This window comes from Kogia breviceps, chromosome 17, assembly GCF_026419965.1.
Source record: "Kogia breviceps isolate mKogBre1 chromosome 17, mKogBre1 haplotype 1, whole genome shotgun sequence".
NCBI classification, from domain to species: domain Eukaryota; kingdom Metazoa; phylum Chordata; class Mammalia; order Artiodactyla; family Physeteridae; genus Kogia; species Kogia breviceps.
Window position 1 is genome coordinate 19,917,969 of NC_081326.1, and position 27,979 is coordinate 19,945,947.

The following is a 27,979-nucleotide window of genomic DNA, read 5'->3' on the forward strand; positions in this document are numbered from 1 at the left end:
CTTTTTCCCACTCTTATCTTAATCTATCACGTTTAACCATCTCTCTTTCTATAGGGCTATTATCTAACCATTTCCTTGAAATTCCTTAAAATTCTACTCTCACATAAGACTTAAAAAGACTTTTAGTATAAGCTGTACATTCGGATTCCTTTCTGAGGGCAATAGACAGCATCTGATTATCTTACTAATGGAGGTAAATGTCTGTCCTGATTAGGAGAAAAATACCACGGCCTTGTATCAATGCATATCATGGTATAATAAGAAAAGAGTATAATGCATGGCTTTTATCTGCATTTTCTGTTCTTACTGAAAGAAGGAATGACACTAGAATAGGTGCTATAGAAGGACACTAAAAATAAGGTGGTTCGCTCTGGGCTTTGCCTCAACTAGCATAAAAGACGCCTGGATAAGGTGGGAGCCAGGGTGTTAGGAAAGCACCTCATTAAAGGTAGGCTGCCTACAGACAGCAGAAGGAACACTGCGGCTTGAGAGCAGTGCAGTAGCAAGTCCAGACTTACAGGAATTCATACACCTGAAGTCTGGAGCAGTCAAACCAGCTTGAGGCCATCTATCACCATAGCAGTTAGTGGCTGCAGGGGCTGTTTGAACCCTAGATTCCTGGAGAGAGTACAATACCAGAGTGACTACAACACAGAGTTTCTGACCCTGAGATCCAGTAAGTAAATGTTCATAAAGCAAGGATCAAGAGGTTTGGTTCTCCCTGGGCACTTAGCTCTGAGGGTGAACAGGCATTCATTAGAGAGATAAGGCTCAAGTTTGAGAGATAGGTCTTAAGTATTAGCAAGAGCATATCTGAGACTTCCTAAAGCAAAACAGCAGGCCACCCACCAGAGTGGAGAGGGCTCAGAGAAGGCACAGCTGTGGCTGTCATAGAAGGACTGGACTAAGGAAACAATTTATTATAAATGCTAGTGTCTCCAAGAAAAGCAAAATTTACTTGGTGAGATAGTGTTAAATGCTTATTCTTCCTATTCCTAAATATACAATGCAGTTTGTTTTTGACTGATTTGAGTAATATTTTGTTTCTAGTATCTCTAAATAATAAGTATGCAAATTTTTAAGTTTATGTTTTAAAAACTTAAAAAGAAAGTTTGTGAGCTAGAAAGGATTGTAGAGATAATATATTCCATCACATACCCACAAAATCTATTTCCAAATGAGAAATGTGACACTCAGGGAAATTCTCTAACTTGCCTAGAGTCATGAGTGGTAATGAAAGAATTAATACTCACACTGCTGATTCCTAACACAAACTTAGTTTAATATAGAATATCGCTAATAAAGAGTAAATTTGCTAAATAAAATTTCTACTTTATCCGTTTTTCAGAGCATCAACAACAACAACTAATGGTTGGCTACTTGCAGGAACACAAGGTTTTTAAAGAATAAAACAAAAAATGCTTATGGATATAACTCATAAGTACCGACATTCTATATGAGTGCATAAAAATATATACAATGCCACTATATATACATTACATATATAGGGATGTATCTATCTATTTATCTATCCGTCCAGATATATATGGATAGCTAGATATATATGGGTATATATAGTTTTATATATAAACAAATATATGTAGGGATATACACATACATACACGTATTCCTTGAAGATATAATTTCAAGTTGTAATTCCTATCAACTGAAGAACAGAATAAGCTGCCTCAAAATGTGCCATGTTGGCATGTGGATTGTTTTGAGCTAAAGGCAATCAAGACACAGTAGATTCAAGAAAAAAAAACATTTTTGACCTTCTCCTTAACTGCTTAAAATAATTTTAAAAAAGGGCCTGGTCCAGCAAGAAACTATCACCAGAGATAACTATAAAGAGTATGGGCTATGTGTAATAAACTGGAGGAGCTTGGCAGGGCCTGTTCAGAGTCCTCTCTGTGTCAGATTTTCTCTGTTAGGCATGGAAAACACTTGTTTACCAAACATTTGCTCTTCCCATCTTGCTGTGAATTGTCTTCCTTCCCTTTGAGGACCTAGACCTCTACCCCATTCTCCTTAGCTCAGGATGACATATAAGCCTCAATTGCCTGAATGTCTGAGAGCCTCTCATGTCTGTGGATTGTTCCTGTATACATGAACTTAAGTTTGTTTTTCTCCTGTTAATCTATATTACATCAATTTAATTATTAAATGAGTCAAAAAAACCTACAAGGGTAGAGAAAAAATTTTCCTTCCTGATACAACTTAAAAACGTGAGCATAATACAACAAGCAAACATAGGAAGACTCTGAATGATGGAAAGAAAAAGATGGGCTGAGTAAGGACCAAGGGATTTGAAGAATGAAAAGACAGTGAGCTCCGTGGGTGTTAGCTTTACCTTCTATATAGCCAGGTTGAGGCGTGGGGGACTGCAACCTGAAACTATCAAAAGATGTAGACAAAAAGACCCAAGAGAAGCCTGTTCTACCTAGCCAAAGAAGAAGGAAAAGGATAAGGATAGCCTAATAGAGTAGTAAACTTATTGACAATACTCACTGTACTCCATCTAAATACCAGTGGAAAAACTCCCCCTGCCCCCCCTTCTTGGTGTCAGGGGAGCTGAGCACAGAGCCAAAGTTCCACACATCTCTCCCCTACTGCCAATAGAGAGCAACAGACTGTGCTTTGATTATCCCACCAGATTGTTCTTGTTTGGGCTAAGCAAAGAGCTGAACTTTCACCTTACCAGGCAGTAACAAGGTGGAATAAAGCAGTGTAAGTTGGTGTTATTCAGGACATTGCACCCACATCTCCCCCAGTATCAATGAAACCCAGTGGAGTGATGAAGCTCCATCCTCACTGTTCTCCACCCTGTTGTCAGCAGTGAGGTAGTACAAGACAGTGTGAGGCAGTGCTAACTGGCATTCTGCTTTTGCTGATAGGGTAGTATTTTTGTGGATCAGCAGGGAGCTAAGTTTCTATCCCTATCCACCAGCAACAAGGTAGTACAATGCCATGATCTGCTGTTTTCAGGGATAGTGTCAGTAGAGCCCAGTGGGTATCTGAACCTCTATCTCCACACAGACCTATGTGCTACAACTAAACAGGGTGAATCTCCACTAAAACAGATTAAATTGAATCCAGAATCTCACCACATATCCTAGAAGTCCAAAATACAATCCAAAATCACACTTCATTCCAAGAACCAGAACAATCACTACTTGAATGACAAAAGACAATCAGTAGATGCCAACACTGATATAATTCAGCTATTGGAATTATTTGGCAAGGATTTGAAAGCGGTAATCATAAACTTGCTTCATGAGCAATTATGAACTCTTTTAATAAGTGAAAAAATAGAAAATATCAGCAAAAATGGAATATATTTTAAAATACAAAGAGGAAATATAGAACTTATAAAAATGCAAATATGAAAAATGAAATAAAATCTCACTGCACCAGCTCAATAGTAGATTGGAAACAACAGAGGAAAGAATCATGAACTTGTTGAGAGACAATAGAAATTACCTAATCTGAACAGTAAAGAAAAACTAGTTAACAGAGCTTCAATGGCCTGTAGATCAATATCAAAAAAATCTAGTATTATTATCAGAATCCCAAAATGAGAGGAAAAAAGAGCATGGGGTTGAAAATCTATTTAAAGAAATTATGGCTGAAAATTTCCCAAATCTGGTTAAATGCATAAGCCAGCAGATTAAAGATGCAGAGTAAAACCCAAACAAAATAAACCCAAAGATGTCCGTGTTAAAATGTATCATGATCAAACTACTGAAAACTAAAGTCAAAGAAAAAATCATAAATACAGCTAAAGAGACATGATACATTGCCTATACAGAAACATTGGTTTGAATGATAGCAGATTTCTGATCTGAAAGTATAGATTCAGAAGGAAGTGTAATTCATTTTTCAAGTACTGAAAGAAAAGAACCGTCAACCCCGAATTCTATAACCAGCAAAAATATTCTTCAGGAATAAATATACTCTCAGATGAAGGAAAATTAGGAGAATTTGTCATCAGCCTACCTACCTTTAAAGAACGTTTAAATTACCTTTAAAGGAAGTTCTCCAAAGAGGAAGGAAAATAATAATTGTAAACTTTCATCTGTATGTCACAGTTGAATCACATAGGTTTATCAATCTAACACTATCCCAGTGGTAGTTCTTTCAGTGGGAGTTAGTGTGTTTGTTTATGTTAGTATGTATTTAGTTTGTTCACATATTAGACATCAGGCATATGATTACAAGCCTTTGCCAAGCACTAGCTAGGTACAGAGAACACAGTCCATGTTAGAATTGCCCATGCATGCAGACAACATAAAATTTCATGGGAGAAAATGACATTGCGCACATAATGAGACAATTTTTTAAACTTACAATTATTTAAAATCCTGTGAAAATGTGTAAGATCGAGGAGGGTGTATGTCAAAGGAGCCTTACCTCCTCTAGTGGATTGGGTAGGGAGGGCTTTCTGAGAAGGTGCGATTTAAGATGATACTCAAAAATGAGGGTGATAACAGGGTTAAAGGGGGTGGGGGCCAAGGAAGTGTGCAGAAAGAACATTCAGCATAAAGGGACAACATGGACAGGGGCCTGATGTGGAAAGGAAGGAGTTTGGGACATTCTAAGAACTAAAAGAAAACCAGCACAACTGAAATTTTACTGTGTAATGGGGAAATGACACTTTTGAGATAGATGGGGCCTGAAAGCCATGTAGACCATTTTGAACTTTATATAGGACCAACATGAAGTTGCAGCAGTGTTTTAAATGCAAGAGCACTATGATCAAAACATTGGTTCCGGGCTTCCCTGGTGGCGCAGTGGTTGAGAGTCCGCCTGCCGATGCAGGAGATACGGGTTCGTGCCCCGGTCCGGGAGGATCCCACATGCCGCGGAGCGGCTGGGCCTGTGAGCCATGGCCGCTGAGCCTGTGCGTCCGGAGCCTGTGCTCCTCAACGGGTGGGGCCACAACGGTGAGAGGCCCGAGTACTGCAAAGTAATAAAAATTTAAAAAAACCCACATTGGTTCCTGTTGGAGTTCGCAAAGGCCCTTCTTTCTTTCAAATAACACAATTGGATGACAGGGTGATTCTTTGTTCTTAATGATTCCCAGTTAGCAGTTATCGTCAGTTTCCTCAGTTTGTGACAGGGTCAGCTACTGGCAAAAAAAGTATTCCTAGTGACTTCTACTTTCTTTATCAATTTATTGCCCATTTTCTGGAGACAATTTCAATTGATCATTACTTTTTCAGCACCTTATCTACAGAATATCTTCCAGCAGGATTTTAATTTTCTTAAGTTAAATGAAATTAATAAAATTACACTTAGAAGAGTGCCTGACACATAACTTCAAGAAAATGCATTAATTTAAGGTAGTACTTACAGTTTACACAAAACTTTTTCAGAGTCCACCTAAGATGTCCTGGGAAGCAAGCCTGAGTAACATCACTTACTGGTTATATTCTAGGGTTTTTATGAGCTCTGTGCCCACAGATACCCCCTATCCTGAGAGAAAGAGCAGGCATTTATTTGCTTTCCTACCTCAAACTGTTATGTATGCTAGTCTTAAGTGTTGCAATGGAAATTCCTCTAGTAGTATGTGAATTTATTTGATATGCCTAAAATTTATTTTTATGTACATCCCCTGACCCTACTTCTCCCTTATCAGTAAGACACTCATGAATACCTATGTAAACTGGGCCTTGTGAAGACCTCTGAGTACATCACATAGTTCTACATGCCAGAGGGGCAAACTTGACTTAATAGAAACAATCAATAAAGTCCATGAACCAATCTGTGAGACAATAAAATGTTTATTTTGCTTGTTTATGGATAATGTTTATTTATCCCACAGCTCCTCATAGAGAAAGTAAAGCAGGCAGATCACTCAAAGTTTATCTTCTGGCCACAGTTAAGAAGGAGCAGCTAGTTGCTGGCACCTCCTTCCTTCATGGATATTCTGCACTTTTGGTATCATAATCCCATTCTCACTGAACCAGATTCTCTTCCTTCCAGGACCCCATCACTGCTGTACTCACAAACACACATAGAATCTCTTTCTCTCTCTTCTAGCCACTATAGTGGCCTCTGTGTTGTTATGTCTGACTTCATAACCAAATTCTGACCTGATGGTTTTATTAGCCTAAATCTTAACTTCTGACCTCTAGATTAGATCATGTCGGGTTAACATTAGACCGTGTGGGGTTAAACCTCCAACTCTCAGAAAGAGAACACCAGAGTCTTCCATTTGAAAATAAGTAAAAAATAATGATGGCACATTAGTCTGTCAAAGGTAATGTTTTATTGAATTATGATTTAGTTCCTACTAATGTAATAAAGCAGATTGTTTTAAAAAATTCCACAGACTTCCCTTAATAGACTTTTTTTTTTTTTTTTTTTTTTTTTTCTGTGGTACGCGGGCCTCTCACTGTTGTGGCCTCTCCCGTTGCGGGGCACAGGCTCCGGACGCGCAGGCTCAGCGGCCATGGCTCACGGGCCCAGCCGCTCCGCGGCATGTGGGATCTTCCCGTACCGGGGCACGAACCCGTATCCCCTGCATCGGCAGGCGGATTCTCAACCACTGCGCCACCAGGGAAGCCCAATAGACTTATTTTATATTATAAAAAATATATTAAGGAGACAAACACATGATTGCTGGGAAATCTTTCAAAACATATTGGTACAAGAACATAAGGAGAAAGTCACTTTTCAGGAACAATGAGATTAAAAAGTAGAGTAATTTTTATACATGGTGGCTCTATACTACTTTTAAAAAATATTTATTTATTTATTTATTTATTTTTGGCTGCTTTGGGTCTTAGTTGCGGCACACAGGATCTTTTGTTGTGACATGTGGGCTCTTCGTTGCAGTGTGAGGGTTTCTCTCTAGTTGTGGTGTGCGCGGGCTCATTAGTTGTGGCTCGTGGGCTCTGTAGTTGTGGCGTGTGGGCTGCGGAGCTCGTAGGCTCTGTAGTTGCACCACGCAGGCTTAGTTGCCCTGCAGTATGTGGGATCTTAATTCTCCAACCAGGGATCGAACCCGTGTCCCCTGCATTAGAAGGCGGGTTCTTAACCACTGGACCACCAAGGAAGTCCCTCTATAATAATTTTTAAACTTTCTTAAATTTAAATACACTTTTAATGTAAAAAATAATCACTCAGTATAATAATATTAATAGATTTTTTACTAAGTGCCTATGATGTCAGAAATGTACAGATGTATTATTATTATATTTTTTTCTTAACAGCATCTTTAAGAGATAGGTATTACATCCTCATTTTAAGGTGACCAAATTGGGACTCAAGGAGGCTTAATGGTTTAATTAAGTTTACATGCTAATAAGTAGTGAAGTTTTGATGGAAATTGAAATCTGCTTGGAAACCCTGTTCAGGATTCCAGTTCAACATGATGATACATTAACTGTTGGCATATGTAATATTTTGACTACTTTATATTATAATAAAAAAAAACTGACACAGAAATTCCAGTGAGAATTAGTCCTGCTCTAGCTGACAGTTACATACCTGCATATAAATAACAAATATTGGGTTTTTTTTTTTTTGAAAACACACAAAGAATACCACTTTTGAATCTTTAAACAAGTCTGGCTATAAGATTTTTAATTTTGCTTTTAAAAGACTTGTATGTTCTTTGTGATAAATATGATCAACTGTCTTGATTCTTCCTCAGAATTAGACATTTATTTTCAAAAAATTCACTGTATGCTTACAAGAGAATATTATAGATTACAAGCGTAACTGCCGTTACTCTCCTAACCTACTCATTTTCCAAATTTTGGAAACTATTAGTCATTTATTGCCACATTTTTATTACAAAATATTCCAAATTAGTGAATTTATCAGTTTTTATAATACGGTCTCTTTGGGGATATTGTCCTCCCAATGTAAGAAGTGGGTGTGTATTTCACATGTCACACTATCATATTTACTCTTGCTGCTGAAGACTTCAGTTCAATCCAGCAGGTCTTCGTGAGCAACTCCTTTGTGCCAGTGCAGAGCAAGAGCTGCTGAATGAAAAACTAATAACATAATCTCTTCCCTCAATAAAATAATGGCCTAATTCCAGTACACTGTATAGAGTAGCAATTACAGAATTTCATTTTTGAATCTCAATCTAAAATGATCAGTTAAGCTCCTAATAATGAGACTGGCCAAAATTCTAATTTTTCTGATTTTATTACACATTAAACAGCAGTAGGTTCCAGTTAGGGCCCTTTGTAAAATGAGATTTAGAGGAAACACTAACTTTGCTCTATACTTACAACACTGAGCACTCACTGCCTACAGTCTAATATCTCTTGATTCTAACTTATAATCTTTGGCGTCTTCTAGTATTCCACCTTACAATCTTTTGGCTAACTGCCTATAGACTAGTTTCCCTGATTCTACTTTATGAAACACAGGGCTGACTGAATTCAGGGTAGTATCCCCAATTCTTCAGGACTCTTCGAATTATTCTCTGTTATTAGGCACGTTTCCATCTTTACTTATCTTCTGACCAACATCCCAATCACAATAGGGTCAAACTAAATATTAATAGCTAACAGTGTTATCTGGCTTTTGAAAATAATTGCATTTCTGGTTTCAAGGAAATCCTCCACTATGCAAAACTGCCGTCTCTCGACGCAAGTGGGAAAAAATCCAGCCCCATTAAAAAACAAGGAAGAGAGAGATTTATTTTCTATTGCTAAGTGGGGAGTGTAATTATCACACAAAATAAGTGGATAGTAAAGAGTTCAAATTATGTCAAAATTTTAGAGATGACTTCATTTAGATACGTGTTTTGCATTGATTTGTGGTTTACGTTGAGTACAATGTTATCGTTCTCAATGTTATATTATGATTATTGCAATAGAAACACATTTTTTATTTAAAAATCAGTTTATTAACCCATTAATTGGTATCATGAAACCCCATCTCTCGGGAAAAATAATAGCATAGTATAGTAGAAAGATGAAAGAATTTGAAAGTTAGTTTCTTTCTAAATTGGAGTGATAATACTTTACAAACGTACAATAAGGAGAAAATAAGAAAACTCATATAAAATGCTTTTATAAAATGCAATAAAAGTTTTAACTTAGGTAAGTATCTGGTAATTAATTGTAAAAATAAGACATCATATTGACTAAGCATATTGGAATAATTCTTAGGAGAGAACCACCTCAATTATATAAAACAAATGTATAGAAGTCCTGCTTTTACACTTCTTGTAAAAATATGATAGCTCTTTGACTCCCTAAGATGTCAAAACAGTATAGGTGAAACTACCCCAAGGCTGAGATAATTGGTTTCACTTTTATATGCCCCAGTTTCTACATTTACATTAGCTGTACTAACAGAAAGACATGTTTGTTTATTTTTTTCTAAGTAGGTCTATAATAATGTTTAGAGAATATAATGAACAGAATATATCTGGTATCATGCACATTAATTTCTCATTTTAACCATGATTTTTAAATGCAATGCAAACATCTATGAAAGTTTAAGAATGTGAGTAGATCACAGAGGAAGAAAAAGCTGAAACAGCTAATATACTTGCCCAATATGGGGGGGGGGGAGAAAGCTGCTTGTCATTGAAAAGCTAGAAAAGACTTTGCAGTCACTGCATTTGGATGTAATAGCTACCCAATAGAAACACAAAGTGGAACTTGCTCAGCTAGAACAGCAGATAACACAGCTTGAAAGCAACTTTACAGCTGCCAGGAAACTTTGTAGTTAGAAAGATCAGCTACACCCTTGAGATTCTGAGACATGGGGGAAACAGATATCTGTTTAAAAATCATATTGCTATTGATAAGGAGAGGGAACTGGAAACACCGCTTTGTACATTTTTTCTGAATTATTGAGAAATATCTATTTTACCATAAATTTTGTGAATACATCTTTCTCTCGTTTGTCTCTAAATTCAATATATACCTCAAGTGTTGGTAATAGAAATGCCATCTAGCTTCATTTAGATAGATATTAAAACTAAATAAAAAAGCAGTATTTATTAACTTACGCCTGTAGATGGCTTGAAGATAAATCTGCCAAAACTGTAAGTGTAAATCCTTCCCTATTCACTTTGTATTTCAGAGGCAAAGCAAATGACACATTTTTCCTAGTGGGGAAAATGACACATGTCTGACAGGTGAAATTAACACCATCTATCCAATTCAATTGACTAAGCGCTTATTGTATAGAGAGCTAAATATAGGACTCTGGGCTAGAAGCTGGCAACACACAGATAGATAATAAGACAAAGTCCTGATCTACCTGGAGCGCATTGCTTGATGGGAGTTCATTAAGTGCACCACTGTAATACACAGTCTCCTACTATGTTCACTAAAAGATATATTCACTTTACAAAGTATGCAATTTTTATTATTCTTACGAATAGGTTTCCTTTTTAAAAATTTAGGGTGAAAATCAATTATCTGAAATCTAATCAACAAATATGTAGTCTCCACAGCCCAGAATTTTCCAATTTCTAAATCTTTAAACATATACATAAAACATGAATAATGAATTATATTTCCTAGTACTTTTAAAGCTAATACTATTTTATAACTTTTATAACGTAGGTTTTTTGGTTTGGTTTGGTTTTTTTGACTCTGGATATTTGTACAGCCTTCTCAGAATAAGGGCATGGAAAAATTGGTCATTGAGAGTTCTAGGACTTTTAAATTTTCCATAGAAAACAAACAAAACAATATAACTCTTACGTTTGTAAGAACTTTTGAAGTGCTTCATTATGTTGAATTGTTTAAAGACTATTAGCAATAGTAATACCAGATCATTCTTGTGTTGGGTGTACAATTTAAAAACTGGTTAGGGAAAAGCCATTTAGAATCAAATGGACCTAAATCCATACCTTTTATTAATAATGACAGAAGTAATGGAACATTGAAATACATATTCATAAGAAGATATCACATGCCATTTACTAAGTTTTGTACACCTGAGAAAATATGTTAATATAGATAATTGTTGTGCTAAAATTATAGCCAAACATGTCTGCAGGTTTTAGCTGTCTAATGTAATTCTATATTCTCAATGAATAATGTTTAACATTTGAACCAAAAACAGTTTGGCACGAATAATTAAAGGCTTAAGTTAAATACATAGACAGTCATTTAAATTTAGATCTGCAATAACATTTACTATTATTCTCCAAGGCTTTGACTGCTTGACAGAAACAAAGTACTCTGGGATTAATTTCAAGAAATGGTGCCAACTCTGCCGCAATTTGCTGTAATTAAGACATGAAAGAACACAAATATTCAGATTAAAGAAGCATGATGGAGCATGATAGAGTGTCAAGGTGTGGCAGGGAGCCAATAAAAAAAAAAAAAAAAAAAAAAAAACAGCCAGGAATACCATATCGATGGATATGAAAATAGCACGGGTAAAATTTGGTGAATTTTCTTTTAAGGAAGCACATTGGTTTATCATTTTCGCCTTCGATTATTTTTTATGTCTTTCCTCACTCAAATTTAAAGCTGAAACCTGGTGTGTTAGAAAGATAATAAAATTGAAAAAGCAAGTGCCAAACATTGTGTTCTTCTAAAGCTAATTAGTTCAAGTGATGTGGAGAAGTCATTAGGAGGGTATCATAATTATCTTTATGGTGAAGGGATTTCCCTGTGTGTCACATTAGTGTAGTTTGCTTTAGAGTTAAATGAAAGAGCCATATAGGTGTTAACTCTAATAGATTAAATACACTTTTTGTATTCATTAAATTCTTCTTTACAGTTTAAAGAGAAAGTATTCATTTTGATCTAACAAGTCTCCTTTTTAATTCCCTAAGAATCATGGGATATAGTATTCTTTAGCGTTGGAACCTTTATGTATTGATTAACACTTCATTTAGGCTAATGGTGGGTGAATCTTCCAACTGACTTTTTTTTTTTTTAATGAAAGTCCCTTTAAGGTTTTGATCCTAGAAAAGATGTGGATACTTGACCCAGTTGCTAATGAGGGGTTGTATAATCTTCAGTATCCTATAGCTCAAAATAGCAGGATGCAATATAAAAAGTCCATCATAAAAGGCGCTATTGGAATGCTTTTTGTCTTCACAGGCAATACGCAAAAAAATAGGACTTTCTAAGAAAGTCAGAAGCTGGTCTCCTGCAGGCACAGGAAGCCATCAAAGTCAAAGTGGGTAAGGGGGAGGCGCCTAGACAGTGCGGTCAGGAGACTGAAAGAAAATCCCGGGATCTACAGGGAGGGAAGCGTTGGGAAGAGCAATCTTTCTAGTCGTCAGAGCAGGTCTCCAGCAGCCACGTGGGGACCTGCCGAATCTGCATAGAGCAGGGCTTTGTGAGAGAAACCAGTGTACCCCAAATTGTGAGCTTCACCAGTATAGAAATCTGTTCAACCTGACAAAAGAGAATTTCATGTTCCAGGTATATGATTAGAGGCTCAAAATAGAAAATGTGGATGTTTTCAGGCTTCGAGGAAGATGCTGCTAAGAGTCAGCATCTTCCAGAGAACCATAAAAACAAAACTGAGTTGTTTACACACACAGAGATCTTTGCAGAAACTGTGTAATGTCTTTTGGATACAGACTTTCTTCTATCTTACCTCTTTCCCTGATATTGCAAATCTTCATTTGGGAAAAAAGAAGCTTGAAATAAAGGGCATATTTTATAGTGCTCTTTAACAGTTCAAATTGATATTCTGCCTAGAATCTTAACATTCTAGTAAAAAAAAAAAATGTAGTTGGAGAGATATCAATGTATTTCACAGACGCCAGTATGAACATAACTTAGATAAGATAGAAATAATTTATTATTTCATAGCATAAATAAGTAATCAATTGTGCTTATAATCTGTGGTGCATAATATTCACACAACATTGAATCTCTATAGTTAAAAGTCTATATGTTTGCTAAGTTTTTTTTTTCACGTAAATAGTATGAAGCTATGAGCATTATTATCTTTATTACAGGTGAGCTATTGTTTGACTAAAGTTTGTGGTGTGATACTTTTATGAAATAATATCTGAATGAAGTCACTGGGTACGTAATAGACAGCCATCGTCAACCCCTTAATTTTTCCTTCCACTATTCACAACGTTGCCAGATACGTGTTTCTGGATAAAACCCCCTAGAGGTCTCCTGCAAATTCTTTTTCAATACAACCAGATCATTGCAGATAATTGTATTACACAGTGTATCGATCCAAAATCGTTGTGCACCGGAAACATCTGAAAAAACATGATTATAGCTTTCTGTTTATTGTTCGTACATCATATAAGCAGGCTTTTGTGTGAATCACCTGTAAAAAAGGCAAGGTGGAAACATCAGAGAAATTACCTCTTTACAAGAATCTATTGATCACTTTAAATCAAAGAAGTATGTTTGACATAAGATTACCTGCCAGTTTGAACATTAGGTACACTATGTTATAGCCTGGGGCAGTTGTAAGTCTGACAAAGGGATTGTAAATAAAGCATGCAGCTGCCAGCGCCTCTGGCTTGGGATCAACTCCGGCTCAAGTACAAGGCATAGGTAAACTTAAAATAATTTACCCCTTTTTAACCAGCATATAATGAATTAGAGTAGACTCTTAGGAGAACTGTAGGGCATAAATCTCTTAGTCATTTTGAAACGGCAAAATTCGTAGAAAATTCACATCATACATAGTAGACAAAAGGTCTTTTTTGTATATGTGCCACAAGTTTACTCAAGTAGTCTTGAAGTCAGTCTATTGGTACAGATAGGTTCTTCAAACAAGAAACTTCCTGAAACATTCCTATATCCATAATCGTTTGTATATAGCCTGATTGCTCAAAGTCTTTTTAACTTAATGACCGTTAACCTCTCAATTTCACTGTCTGAAAATTCTCCTTATTTAAAAAGTTTTGATGCAGGGTTTTTTGTTTTTTTTTTCCATAAGGAATATGTATACTGTGGAAGGTGAAAAGGCATATAAAATGAAACATTGCACTTTACTTATGCAACTACATTAACAATGCTAAAAACATATCACTATAAAAATATTGATTGTTTTTCTTGATTACATTTTCTTATTGGTCAAGAGCAGGGAAAGCTAAAGTGCCTTTCATATATTTTTAACCTTGAAGGGTTTTAAAAAAAATTTTGAAATTGAACTTGCTGTAATCTTTATTTGGATTTTTCCCCCATATTTGAACATGTGTTGAAATTATTAAGTATTTAACTCATTTGTTCAAAGAGATTTCAATATATTTGAAATTTAATAAAGATGAGCTCTAGATGATGCATTCTTCCTTGTTAAATATTTAGCTGTTTGCATTAGCTCTGTGGTTTCCTGAGGCACAAATTTAAACTGTTAATATATAGCAGGTTTAAGCTATAAAAATAGTAGATGCTGTAATTTCTTCTGGGGTAAAACTGGTCATTTTGAATACTTGCATGCAAGTAAACAAAGCAAACAAGTATGCACATATTTTTTAAAATATAAGCACTCAGTTGCTCAAAATCTATAAATAAGAAACTGAGAGTCAGATATTCTTAGATCTAATTTATAAGGAAGACATCATTCAGCTTCAAAGATGAGTGATAAATGCAGAATATTTATATAGAGTTTCTTCTTTATGAGGTTGGTTGTAAAAGAAACCTCTGATGTAAGACTGTAATACCTTGGTTTCCAACTTTATTGAAGCTTAATATAAACACTATTTTTTGGACATAAAATGAGAATCATTAAAAGGAAAGAAGCTTTTCTTGAAAAAATATGACCTTCTCCATTTCTATTGATTTGGAGATACTAAAAGTATTTCTTTTTCTTTTTTCTTCATTTGAACTGCAAGATTGAAATTACTAATTTTCATAAAATATCATGATCTTTAATGCAATGAATTATATATCCAGTTATATTTAAGAATACCTTTAAAAAGATACTATTTAGCAACGTATATAAATATATACCCAAGCATGTGATTAAAAATAAAATTAAAAAAACCTGCAAACATTTAAAATTGATGATACATTTTTGAGGAAATTTGAAAAGAAAAAAAACAGATAAATACTTTATAAACGGGAAATACTCAAATAAAATATACAGATATATATCTCTAGGCATACGGTCAACAAAGAACAAAGGAAAAATGTCTTTGTCTTAAATCACTTATTTTTTGAGAGCTTGAAGCACACTGCCCAAGTCTGCTTTGGTCTAATGAAAGACTGCCATCTATTGGATGACCTTGAAAAAGTGTTTAAATTTCATAAGTATTATACATGAAAATAAATCAGTGGAGAGCCATCATTTTGGCATAATTTATAAAGTATCAGTCTTTGTCTATATGAACATGTATACATATACCTGAGGCCTATGCTAAAGAAAGAACAAGAATAGTATACATTAATGTTCTTCTTTTATAATACACTTACGTAGCAGCAGAAGTCTCACAAATAAGCTCAGGGAATTGTTGTCTGATTAAGATATCTAATTTTTGAATTCAAATGTTTTATAAATTCGAGATTACTGACACGCATCTTGTATCTCTTCATACATACGTTTGTTTACTTGTGTTTTAAATAAAGGAATCTGAACCTTTGAATGCATGAGCTTGTATTTGGACAAGAAGGATCTGTTTAAATCTTCCTCAAAGTTGCATTGCTTAAAATTTAAACCAAAAACAAAAGAAAAAAAAAAAAAACACATTAGCTTGGTTTTTTAAAAGGCAATGTTCTTGTTTTATCTTTCAGCCCAAGAACTTGCCAGTCAAGATGAAAAACTTCTTCTAATGGAATCCAGCTTGAAAGCTACTCAAGAGCAGCTAACTGAGCAAATAGCAGAAACAGTTCGCCAAGAACAGAACAGTAGAAAACCCCAGGCAGAGCTGAAGACAGTGACAGAAGGGATTATTGCTTCTGAAGAAGAAAAAAATGATGACAAGTGAGTTGTTTTTTAGTATTTCAAAACGTTTTACTTTACAAACTGAAATCAAGTCAGTCCTTTTGACTTTAGCTGCTAAATATTTAATTCTCTCTGTCTTGCAAAAGGTTACGTGTAAATATACTAGCTTGTTCAATAAATTGTTCGTTCCAAAATAGATAAACTTTAAATTTCCAACATCTCTTAACTGAAACGGCACATATTGAAAACGGTAACTGTCCTATTCCAGATTCTGAGTAATGACGTGGCAGTCAGCTTTCTTGTTAACTATCAAGAAATGTTCAAGGTAGGATTCAAGGCAAAGAATACACTGTGTTTCTGTAGCACCTATCTGCCAATGGCATTCTCATCTTCCTCTTTTTGGAGTCCAAAGGTTACATATGGCTCTTGTTACCTTTCTTTTTGTTAAAGTAGCAGCTCTAAGCAAGACAGTATTAAATTGAGAGACGTTTAGAGTAGAAAATTTTTGGTCAGACCATTGAGGCACGTAAGGAACTATGACGAAAAGTAATAAAGATCTATGTTGTTTTGAAACATTCATGAAAATTGTTCTTAGTGAAACACCTAGTATTTAATTTCTGTTTTTATCATCTAAAGCTTTATGTAATTATTATATCTCTGCAATGTTCTCAGATTTTGTCATCTACTATTCAAATAAACGTTAGTTTCTTTTTTTGAGTGTTCTGATAATTAAGTATTCTATCTTTTCTGCCTTTTGCTTCATTTTCTTAGTCTGTTTTTAAAAATAATTGTGAAAGTAGCATAGCCCAGATGAATCTCTCTCTGTCCCTCTCTCTGTCTCTATTTGTCAAGAATTACACTTTACGCAGTGAACTTTGGTTAAATTGAGTAATTGCAGTTAGATAAAGCATACACATCTAATGTTTTATTTCCCTCGTCACTCATACCTTTGAACACAGTCAGTCCTGAGGCCAAAACTAAAATGTGCATTTGATATTAACCGATCTTTGGAAGTCAAATTCTAAACTTATACTACTTACTGCTTATCTTGATATATCTATCAAGAGGATTTCAAAATATTACATATGATAAACATTAAAATTCTTTTTTGATTTATAGTTTATAAAGCATATTAAAATATAAAAGTAAAATTTTTGAAATGTATTCATGAGCAATATATTTCTGTTTTAATCCAATGATTTAATATGACAAAACATTAAAAATAATTATAAAATCTAGGATGACATTTTATGTGTTTCTAAGTAAAATTAAACACTATGATAAATGCTGTTTGCCATTAATGTAACTTTAGTCAGATGCCAGAACACAAACAACAAAAAAGCCACATTTAACCAATATTAAAGGGGAGAAATTGGTACCAAGGATTAAAAGCATATTGGGCAAAGTTTCTTTGGGAATGGCTACAGTAATGTACTATTGTTATAAATATTATGGTCTTTTAAAAAGCAAAATTATATTAGGGTAATAACATGCTTAAGATATATTTAGAGAATATGAAGTATATAAAAATGGTTGTGAACACATATAAAACTAATGACAGTTTTTGATGTTCTTATTGTTATTAAAATAATGCCAACATTTTTTCTACAATTAAACATTACTATAAAGGCACTTTATTCTGACCCACAAAAAATGTCATTTTTGATCTGGAAACTTGCATGCAAAGATCTGCTTTCAATCTTGAATTTTATAAGTAAATACACCAGACACTGATTCATCCAGTTAAATTACAATAAAAATCAAACTTAAGTTCTATATGCTTGATCTATATTTATCTATTTTATATTCCAACACAGCCTGATCGTGAAATTAAGTATGATATTCTCTCTTAATGTGAAACTGCTGTCAAGGTATACAAATATCATCTCAGAGAGTATTTAAAATTGTAACAGTATTTTTTTGAAGTCTATTTGAAATGATTTTTAGCAATTAAATATTTTAAAAGTCATAAATTAGAAATATTATTAAGACATAAGAAAATGTAGTTAAATTTTAAAGATACTGATAAATATGATAATCAAAACAGTAATGGCTTCTTAGGAGAAACAGGTTTATCTTTCTGTTCAAATATAGCCTCGACATACATTGTCACAGCATGTGCCTACATGCTGGATATATGTGTCTACATATTTTCTATGATATGTGAAAAAATATACTATTCTTTAAACGTCAAATAAAAATCAAAGCCTTTTTGGCCTAGCAAACAAACAATTCTGTTTATTTATTTTGATTTTCTTCCCACTCAATCGACAGGTGGCATGAATTGATCAAATTTACCAATTGATCTGGTTTGGGGCAGTGCCAGACATCACAGTGCTCACCAGTCAGAAGAAAGAAAGGCCATGTTAGGCGTCATAAGGCATGCAAGCATTATAGTTAGTTCCCTTAACCAATTATCCTTTATTTGGAAAAGTCTTTGGATTTTGACTAGAAGATTCAGGAACAAAATGTATGGAGCATAAATTTAAGGTCTTGAGTAGTTTCTAGAATTTGCAATCACAGTAGAATATTCCTGCAGAGAACAGAGAATCTCACTAGAAAAAAAATCTGAAACTTTTATTAAGATGAAGAGAAACTCATTTCTGAAATTATGATTATTTTTTATTTTACAAAAATAGAAAAAATGGAACACCTCAAACATGATTTTTAAAATGCATTGGAATAAGTCATGAAAATAATTACTTGAATGTATATTCTAAGGGATCTGCTACAATTTGAAATATTTGTCAATCTGGGTCCCACACATTTCTCTCTCTAATAGTGATAATGTATCCAAGTGACTTTTTGATAAGTATTTAACTCAAAATTATTTCTTTCATTCATTTATTTTGGGATAGTCATTCAGAATTAACCAGTTGCCTATATCACCAAAATCTATTACTAGGTTAAGTCATTTCTTAACTAAATATGAAACAGTTAAAAAAAGAAGCATACAAAAAATTTGACAGTCAAAAGGAAGATTTTTTAACATTAAAAGGTGACCTGTAAGTTACTGGTTCCATAAAGCTGAAGTTTTAAAAAACACCTAGGGTTTAGATTTTATTTTTCCCCTCCTCTTCTTGAACTAAATGTAGAGAACACACACCTTATATTCAGTATAAGCCTGTTACACTTGAAAGATTTGTTCTGAATGTCCAGTGGGAACCTGGAAATCGTAATAATTTGTAGTATCGATTGAGTGAAGCTATGCAGCTGGGGCCTCCGGTGAATAGACAGGAATAGACATTTTATTGATTAACTTTTACAGTCATATTTTCAAAACTCCACTGTAACATAATTTTCACTTCCCAGCTCTGTGTTCCTGCATCAGGAAACTTGGATTCTTCTCTCTTAACATTTACCCACTTGAGGAAAAAAGTATGAAAGTATGGATATGTCTTGCCAAGGTTGTGATCTACAGAGATGCAAAACTTTCTGGAAAATGATTTCCCTCAAGTTCTATTCTACCACAAACAGTAGAAAGGAACAAAATTGGTTGTAACAGTTTTTGGAAATATCATTATGGCAACTATTTGGTAATTAAACGTCTTATCTTCCTCATTCTCTTTGTGCTTAGAAATCTTAATTTTCCTACCCTAAAAAAGCTGTTGAAGCTGAAAGCTGTTAAATACTAAATCATTTTGGCCAATAATTTCAAAGTCTAAAAATGTGAATATATACCTATTGGATATATTTGATATTTCTCTAGTCCTATGAAAGTTTTTAAAATAATTTAAAGAAAACATGTATTTGCACAGGTGAAAATATTGCACATTTTCTGTATGGAATCATATGTTTATTTACCTCGAGTTCTTTACTACTTGCATTTTTGGTCACTGGAACAAACTGAAGATTTTATACTCTCATTTACATATGTAGAAAGTATTTCACTGTAATTTTATGTAAGAGTTGATGACAGAGATATTTAGACTTTAGATTGGCTTTGGAAATGGGATTAAAAAAAGATGACATCAGTTCCTTTTTTTTTTAACTCCCATCTGCATTTCTTTTATTTATGACTTTGAAAAACCTAATGTTAGAATAAATTGATCCAAAGATAAAATTCAGGAGCTTCATGTGACTACACCCAGAGGCATGAAATATAATTAAATTAGACCAAAAATTTAGCACAAGTTTTAATAGTTATGCAATATAATTCATATTCCTTAATGTTTATGTCTTACATAGTTAATTTTAGGAATTTTATCTATACTCAAAATCATTAATAATTAATATGGAATTTTGGTTAGAAAATTCATAGATTTGAGTTAAGAAGTATTCAAAGCATTTTAAGATTTTGATTTGCTTCTCTTTTAATCCAAAAAAAATGAGTAAAGCATCCCATCTTAGTAGTGAGAATGTGAAACTGAAAAATTTTTCTCGTTACATTGAATATTAAGTTTTTTGATATTCAACAAGCTTATAGCTTGTTTCCCATTGACTTTCAAAGATACAAATATTGAGAATTTCCTTTGATTTTTCTTCCAGGGAGAAACACTTATAAACACTTTTATGTGCAAAATATGTATACAGACAGTACGTGTTGAAGTTCCACAGTTATCACAATTAATATAGCACATTAATGTATTTCAAGATTTTTCAGTTATTCACATATATATGTAACTATATTTTTTTCTTCTAATGGAATAGAACTTTTATTTATAATGCAAAGGTATTTGAATAAAATATCTAGGAATTAATGCTTTCCTGCTTCACATTAAAAGAATGAATAAAATAATGTATAAAGAATACAGGTTATTTTTATAATGTGTGTGGGCCTTGGAAGACGCTTCACCTCTGTAATCAAGTACAGGCTTTAAAATTATTTACCAAAATGAGTGCAATTAAGACGGATCTAGTAATAAACATAAAATACAAAAAGTCTGAATTGAGATTGATTTCAGCATAATCCTGTAGAGGAATCCCCACTTATTGATCAATTTTAAAGCCCATGCATAGCACTTAGAAAGATAAAGTAAGCAAGGTCAGATAATCAAAGCATTTAAATAGTAAAAACAACAACTGCCACTGTAGACTGCTAAAATAAATCCATAATACAAATTGCTTTAGCAAAAAGTGGATGAGCAGCTGATCTTCCTATTGAACTCTGATACTGTTCAGTGACCACACTGGGAAGAGGATTGGGAGAAATGCCTTAAAGATCAATATTGAGTGAGATGTAGCGGGGATTCATTTTGACCATGAAAGCATTACAGGTGTGAGAGTATAGACATCTTCAGATGTCATCAAGTGGAGATAGTTTAATACAGTTAAAAAATGCCATCTATGCCCGATATTGCCAAACCACACTCACAGAAAAGCTCTCTTAACAGTTTCAAGAAATTGAATGGGGTTTAAAACAGCTCTTGACTTAAAAGTATAGTAAGTTGGCTTTATAGGAAAATAGTAGTACAACTACTTACCAAAGACAGTTAATATTTCTCTATAAATATAGTCTACCTAAACTAATACATATTTGGGATATCAAATAATTATGTGATAGTGTTCTCCAGTCCTGTACAGAGGTATATAAATTAATCATAGAATAGGGGATGGAAGAACTATTTTTGGAAATTTGTAGAAATGGAGTACTCTGGTTGTGAGTTCCTTTTTGAAACTTGTTGCAAATTGCGGAGTCATTTTTCATGAGTATTTGAATTCTATTGGCAAATTGTATTCTTGACTCTCGTGAACCACAGGAGTTTCCAGTATATAGATCTATGATCAGCAGAATTAGGTTTAACACACTTAACTATTTTTCTTATAAAATTTGAGTTTAACTTCTACTTAATGAGACATCTTCATGGCTATAATGAAGTTACATGAGAAACTGAATATGCATTAGCATAAGTACATGCAATTTTATTGCATTTTGAAATAAAGTGGTTCTTCAGTCAAAATGGACAAAAGTGCAATTGAATTACTCCTTACCTTTTCTCAGGTTCCCATAGGTGTCATCCTTACGTCATTATCTGTTTTCATAGCTTCTAAATTCATCTCATGCTCATTACATGAATAGTATTGTGTCTTGATAGGGTAAGGACACCAATAGGATTTTCCACAGAGGTATTTCTGGTGGAATATAATCAGTCTCCTAATAATCTGAATATAGTAATTAGAGCTTTATAATATTATTTATTGAGAGATTTTACTTCATTTGCAAAAATATTTCAATATTGAACCTCTCAGTTAAATGATATGAAACATTGAATTAATTTATTTTCTTCTGGAATCGAGAAGAAAGAATTTAAGCGATGACTGGTTACATGTAAGACAGAATTTCCATATCAAAACGATTAACATATACACATTACTGTATATAAAATAGATAATCAACAATGACCTACTGTATAACACAGGGAACTCTACTCAATATTCTGTAATAACCTATATGGGAAAAGAATCTGAAAAAGAAAGGACATATATATATATGTGTCACTGAATCACTTTGTTGTACACCTGAAACTAATACAACATTGTAAATCAACTATATTCCAATATAAAATAAAAATTTAATTTAAAAAAATTTTAAAAACTAAAAAAATTATACAATGAGTCAGAAGTATAAATAAATGCTATGATCATATGTGGAAAACAAACAAACAAAAAATGAAATATAAAAATCAAGCTGAGGCTTAAAAGTTGAATAACTTAGGCTTAGTTTTTTCCATTCCTTTCTTACCATAATGAATAGCTATTTACAACTATTGTAGTCTCCATGTTTGCTGTATGAATTGCTGATAGCAGCAATTTTAATGGTAAAATTGTGGAACAATATTCATAGTTGTCAAAAAAAGGTCATTCTATTTGCATTCATTAGAAAACCGGAGGACTGCAGTGTGTGTTTCCTTTGGGATGTTGCAGCTATTGATTTATATACAGCTGTAGGAAAAATTAATTAGGATTATATTTCACTTATTACTGCAGCCTGTGTAATAAGAAAGAAAACCATTTTTGGTTAGAAAGTTGAACAGAAAACCTAACTGGAATCATTGTTTCTTAAATCACAACTACTTTATCATACAATTTTTCTTTTATAATCTGGTTAAAGCTTTAGTGCATTTATGGAAATTTAATTAGCACTTTGAAAAATGAGTGTTTTAGTATATATCTTATAATAATAATGATAATTCAAATTAAGCCAAAGAGACATTTTTCCCTTGTTAATTGAACCTTTACTTTCTCTAAGCAAAATCCATGTATATTTGTCTACTGTGAGTTTGCAGGTATTGGGAAGCTGTTGTCAAAAGAGTTAAATAAAAAACCAAACAGGGACCAAGATCAGGTGAATTCTCAAGGTGAAAAAACAGATTCCAAGAATGAGAGTTTTTGAAGCATAACAACATGAGAGAGAAGTCCTCTTCAGTTTTACATTTGCAATCTAAAATATGCTTATAATTAGGTTCTTCTGTGAACTTAATATTTCAAGGAAACTAGAATATGTTACATTGATAATGTCCTGTTAGTTTGATAATATCAGATTGCCAATAGGTTTTAAAAATATATTTGTCTCCTTTCTATGAATACTATGCATACTCCAAGTGGAAAAATATTGAATTCAGCTCTCCACATCGTTTATATGTGACACATGTTTGAGATTAATCAAAGTGTAGTCACTTCTAATTAACAGCAGAGAATAATTTCGAAATGGGGCAGAACCAGATGACAAAAGATAGTTTGTGTTTGTTCAAGACATACTTTATGAATGGAAACACATGCTTATTATGACATTTCTGACTTGAAATTTTTATTAAGTCAGCTATCATCTTTTAGACATGTCACATTTTAAGAGAAACCCACTCACAGCCTGGCCTCTGGTGGACACTTAGGCATAGACTCAGCATTTAGGGGAAAGCCAAATCAAAGAGAGGTAATTTGATGCCCCTATAAAATCTAAAACTAAAGTACAGTATCAAAATCCATTTGTATTATTGGAAGTTCTAGGTTTTACTAAAGGGGCAGAGGTCTACAGCAAAACTGAGTACAAATACAGCCTTCTTCTCTACATTTTATAGATTAGATATTGTCTAAAATTAATGGCTAGGATTGAAAATATATTACCTCCCTCTCCAAAACTTTTAACATAATTTTTCTTAGCTATGACCATAAGGATCTATTCCTTAATGTACCTAGTAAAATGTAAACTGAGTAAACATTTTGTGCTTTGCTTCTCCCCTTTAAATATTTGGGGCCCCTTTAAGAAAAAGCAGTTTTTATCTTGAGTAATATGGAACTTTGTCTTTCCAGGGTGATAAGCAATATTTTCCACCATGGCACATTTTGTATCCTGTTGCAAAAATTATATGAGGTAATTATACTGAGATTCATTGAAAGTCCTTGGCTTTTGTAGTGAATCTAACATTTCCAGTTTGTTTTCAGGGTACTGCTGTGTTAGATTAATAATGAAGTAGCAAACCAAGAATTTTATAAAATCACGGAGGTCTAGGGCAAAAATTTTGAACTACTTTCTTAACTAAAATAAAATGACCAGAACTGTATTTCTTAGGAAAACTTATCGATTAAGCTATATGTTGGTCCACAATTTATTGAAAAGCTAATGTTTTAAACGCATTGTTTCTTTAGGTTGTGAGGGACACAGAAAATAGCTAAGGTAGGGTTCTTTACCATGAAGTGCTCATAAGCTAATTGGGGGAAAATTCATGGAAACAGACATTCACAAAACTAGGTAATGTGTGATTTGTCTATTAAATTGAAAAGAAAAAATATCATAGTATTGAAATAATTACCTCAGAAGGGGTAATTAAAGAGGTACTAACTGGTAACTATCTTTTCAAAATGTGTAAGTATTTGATGGGGTGCTTTACATGGGCAAAACGACTGAGAAGCAAAAACACAATGAGAAAGTATATTTTTGGTCTAGAAAATTGTAACTGATTTATTTTGTAGAGAACATTTGGATGTGCAGAAAGACAGGTGGAAAGCACATTGTGGGTACTCTCCATGCCAGTTTTGGGAATTTACAATTTTCTTAGAAGTAATGGGGAGTTTATGAAGAGTTGTGAATAGTCAAGGGCATATGATCACACTAATGTCTGAAACTCTCACCCACTTCTCTTAAAATTTCACCTGGCTAATTCCTACTCATCCTTAAACACTGGTGTGTTAGGCCATGACACCCAATGCCTATGCTACTATAGTGAGCATCTCACCTTATTTTACCTATTGTGGTAATAGTAAAGGCCCATTTACCCCACTGGATAGCTCTGTGTTCATTACTATCATCCTGGACTACTGTAGGCACTGTCACCTTTTAGCTAATTTTGGTTAAATTAGTAGTTGATGGAGGAAACTATGTGCCTAGTGCAATATATCATCCATCACCTAATGAAACATGCCACATGTCTGGCCTGACTTCTACATATATTGAAAATAACAAAGGAAAACTTGATTTTTATCAAAGTGTTGTACCAATCTTTAACCCCTGGTATATGTGTGGTCAGACAAACTATTCAAGGCTGAGAGAAATGGGTTTGGAAAATGGAAGCTTTATTGGCATAGATGGGGGTTGAAGGAGATGCTAGTTTGCAAAAAAATTAATAAGTAAGTGTGTAGTAAGCAAGAGGTACCCACATTATTGCTTTAAACATTTGGTGATACTATTATCTGTATATATGTGTCCCCCCAAATTCATATGTTGAAATACTGTACCCCAAAGTGATGGTATTAATAAGTGGGAGATTTGAGTGATTATGTCATGGGGGTAGAGCCTACATAAATAGAAATTGTGCCCTTATAAGAGAGGCCTGAGAAAGCCCCCTTGCCACTTCTATCCTGTGAGGACACAGAAAAAAGTCAGTTGTGTAGGAAGCAAGAAGCAGGCTTTCACTAGACATGAAATCTGCCAGTGCCTTCATCTTTGATTTCCTAGCTTCTAGAACTCTGAGAAATAAATTTCTGCCCTTTATAAACCACCAATTGTTTGGTGTTTTGTTATAGTAGCCTGAACACACTAAGACAGTTGGGGAGAAAGAAAGGAAAAGAGAAAGTAAAGTAGCTGATTAAAAGGAGTGAGGAAGGACTAAGTCCTCATGCAATATAGACTTGAATTTGACAACAGACAAAAGATAAGGAGAAAGTGGACAAGGAGGATATAAGATTGAAAGTGGGTCATTGATAAGGCAAGGATTCAGAAGATATAGCAGATGTTTATGAAATGCAAAGATAGACACAGGGGTGTCCTTTACATCTGAGCAAAGATATGGGTGGATGATGTGTACAAATGTCAGGAAAATTCAAGAACATGTCAGGAAAATTAGAATAGTTTTTGAAATAAAATCATCTGACAGAATGAGTATAGCAGGGGTTTAGAGGACTGTGAACAGGACTGTCAAGAAGGAGTAAAATCATTGATCATTGAGTGGAAAATGTGAAGACAGCATATACTAATGTGTGTGTAAGGAAAATTAGATTCACAAGATACCGAGAGTGTAAGGGGCAAGGATTACTGGGTTAAAGTGAATTTGAAAGCACCAAGTTAGTTCATTCACCAACTGTTTCCCTTAGGTCCTGCTTTGAACTTAATACTGATCCTAAGTAGAAACAGTGAACAAAACAACTAAATTCCTGCCCTCAAAGAGGTTATATTCTAGTGGGGAGTCAGATAACAAAAAAGAAAAAAAATGTTTAACAAAATTATACAATATAAATTGTATCTTTCATAGATTTTGTAATTTTCTTTTTTAAAAAACTTTTACTGAAATATAGTTGTGTTGTATTAGTTTCAGGGGTACAGCAAAGTGATTCAGTTATACATATATATATATACATTATATACATATATATATACACTTTTTAAGATTATTTTCTGTTATAGGTTATTACACAGTATTGAGTATAGTTCCCTGTGCCATACAGTAAGTCTTTGTTGTATAATTTTCTTATATTAAAAAAAGATTTTGTTATTAAGGATACAAAGTACTTGAATGGCATAGCTTCCTCCAGTTCTGGGAATATTTTTTTCCCCAGGAATCCAGTCCTTTGGGTTTTATGATTTACCTTCCTTCCGAAGACTAGAAAAGGGAACATTTTAATGCTTATTTATAATAAAAACTATGAAAACTTTATGACAATGACTGACAAAGTAATACAGTACATACCCAAATCACATTTTCACATTTATTTAGAGAAATCTTGTTTTTTTTTTTTTTTCTCTTCTTTTAATTTTGATGCAATTCTAAAATCCATCTCAGGTTTTTCTTTTTTGGCTCTTCACTTTACTGTTGATCTCATGGCTTCACCTACAGAGATGTATCCAAGGTGTTAGAGCTTCTGGGCTATCACGCAGAAGTATCAAGGATCCCCTCATTCCCATCCTTTTTCTGATCCTGGTAGTTAATTTAATTTTCATGTTAAAATTATTCTATTCTTTATCATTGTTGGCACTGAATCTCTCTACTTTCCTTGAGGCCTGAGCTATCTTTCTCATAGTCCGTTCATAAAACACTTAACCAAAGATAGATTTAAACTAGTGGTGACTGCTCTGTATCTGGATTATTCTTGATTTGAAGTAAGGCAACAGATAAGCAAAGGCTAACTAGACATCTCAAGAGAGCTAGAAGAATCCACTCAGAAACCAATTAATTTAATATTTTAAATAAAAATTTTCAACAAATAAAACAATGATAAATATAGACCATAGAAATGGTTTGGATTTTCCTATCAGTCAATAGCAAATGTTTCTATGACATCGTGCCTAACCTACCCATCTAACTGAAGCCATACTTTAAGTTGCTAATATACCTATTGCTGACAGGAAGAAATGTGTTTTTGTTTGTTTGTTCTGTGTTTGCTTTTTTCCCCCTCTCTCTAGAGACTGATATATCCTTTTTTATGACTCTAGAAACTTTCTCAATTTCATTCGATAACTCTCTTAATTGAAGACTACCTGATTCACTCCCAAGCCAAGTGGGAAGCCTCATAACCCTGTAACTCTTAAAATATATTTTTAAAAATTTTTATTGGAGTATAGTAACATTACAATATTGTGTTAGTGTCTACTCTACAGCAAAGTGAATCAGCTATACATATACATATATCTCCTCTTTTTTAGATTTCATTACCATTTAGGTCACCAAAAAGCATTGAGTAGAGTTCCCTGAGCTATACAGTAGGTTCTCATTAGTTATCTATTTTATACATA

The 27,979-nt window shown here is 33.7% G+C and overlaps 1 protein-coding gene across 1 annotated transcript in view; it reads left to right on the top strand.

Moving 5' to 3' along the window:
• The window catches only part of LOC131743825 (uncharacterized), a 338,324-nt gene that overhangs the window by 306,312 nt on the left and 4,033 nt on the right, over positions 1–27,979 (top strand). The window contains exon 5 of the mRNA XM_067017314.1: positions 15,669–15,858. Within this exon, the coding sequence (XP_066873415.1) occupies positions 15,669–15,858 (190 nt within the window). The remainder of the gene's footprint in view (positions 1–15,668; positions 15,859–27,979) is intronic.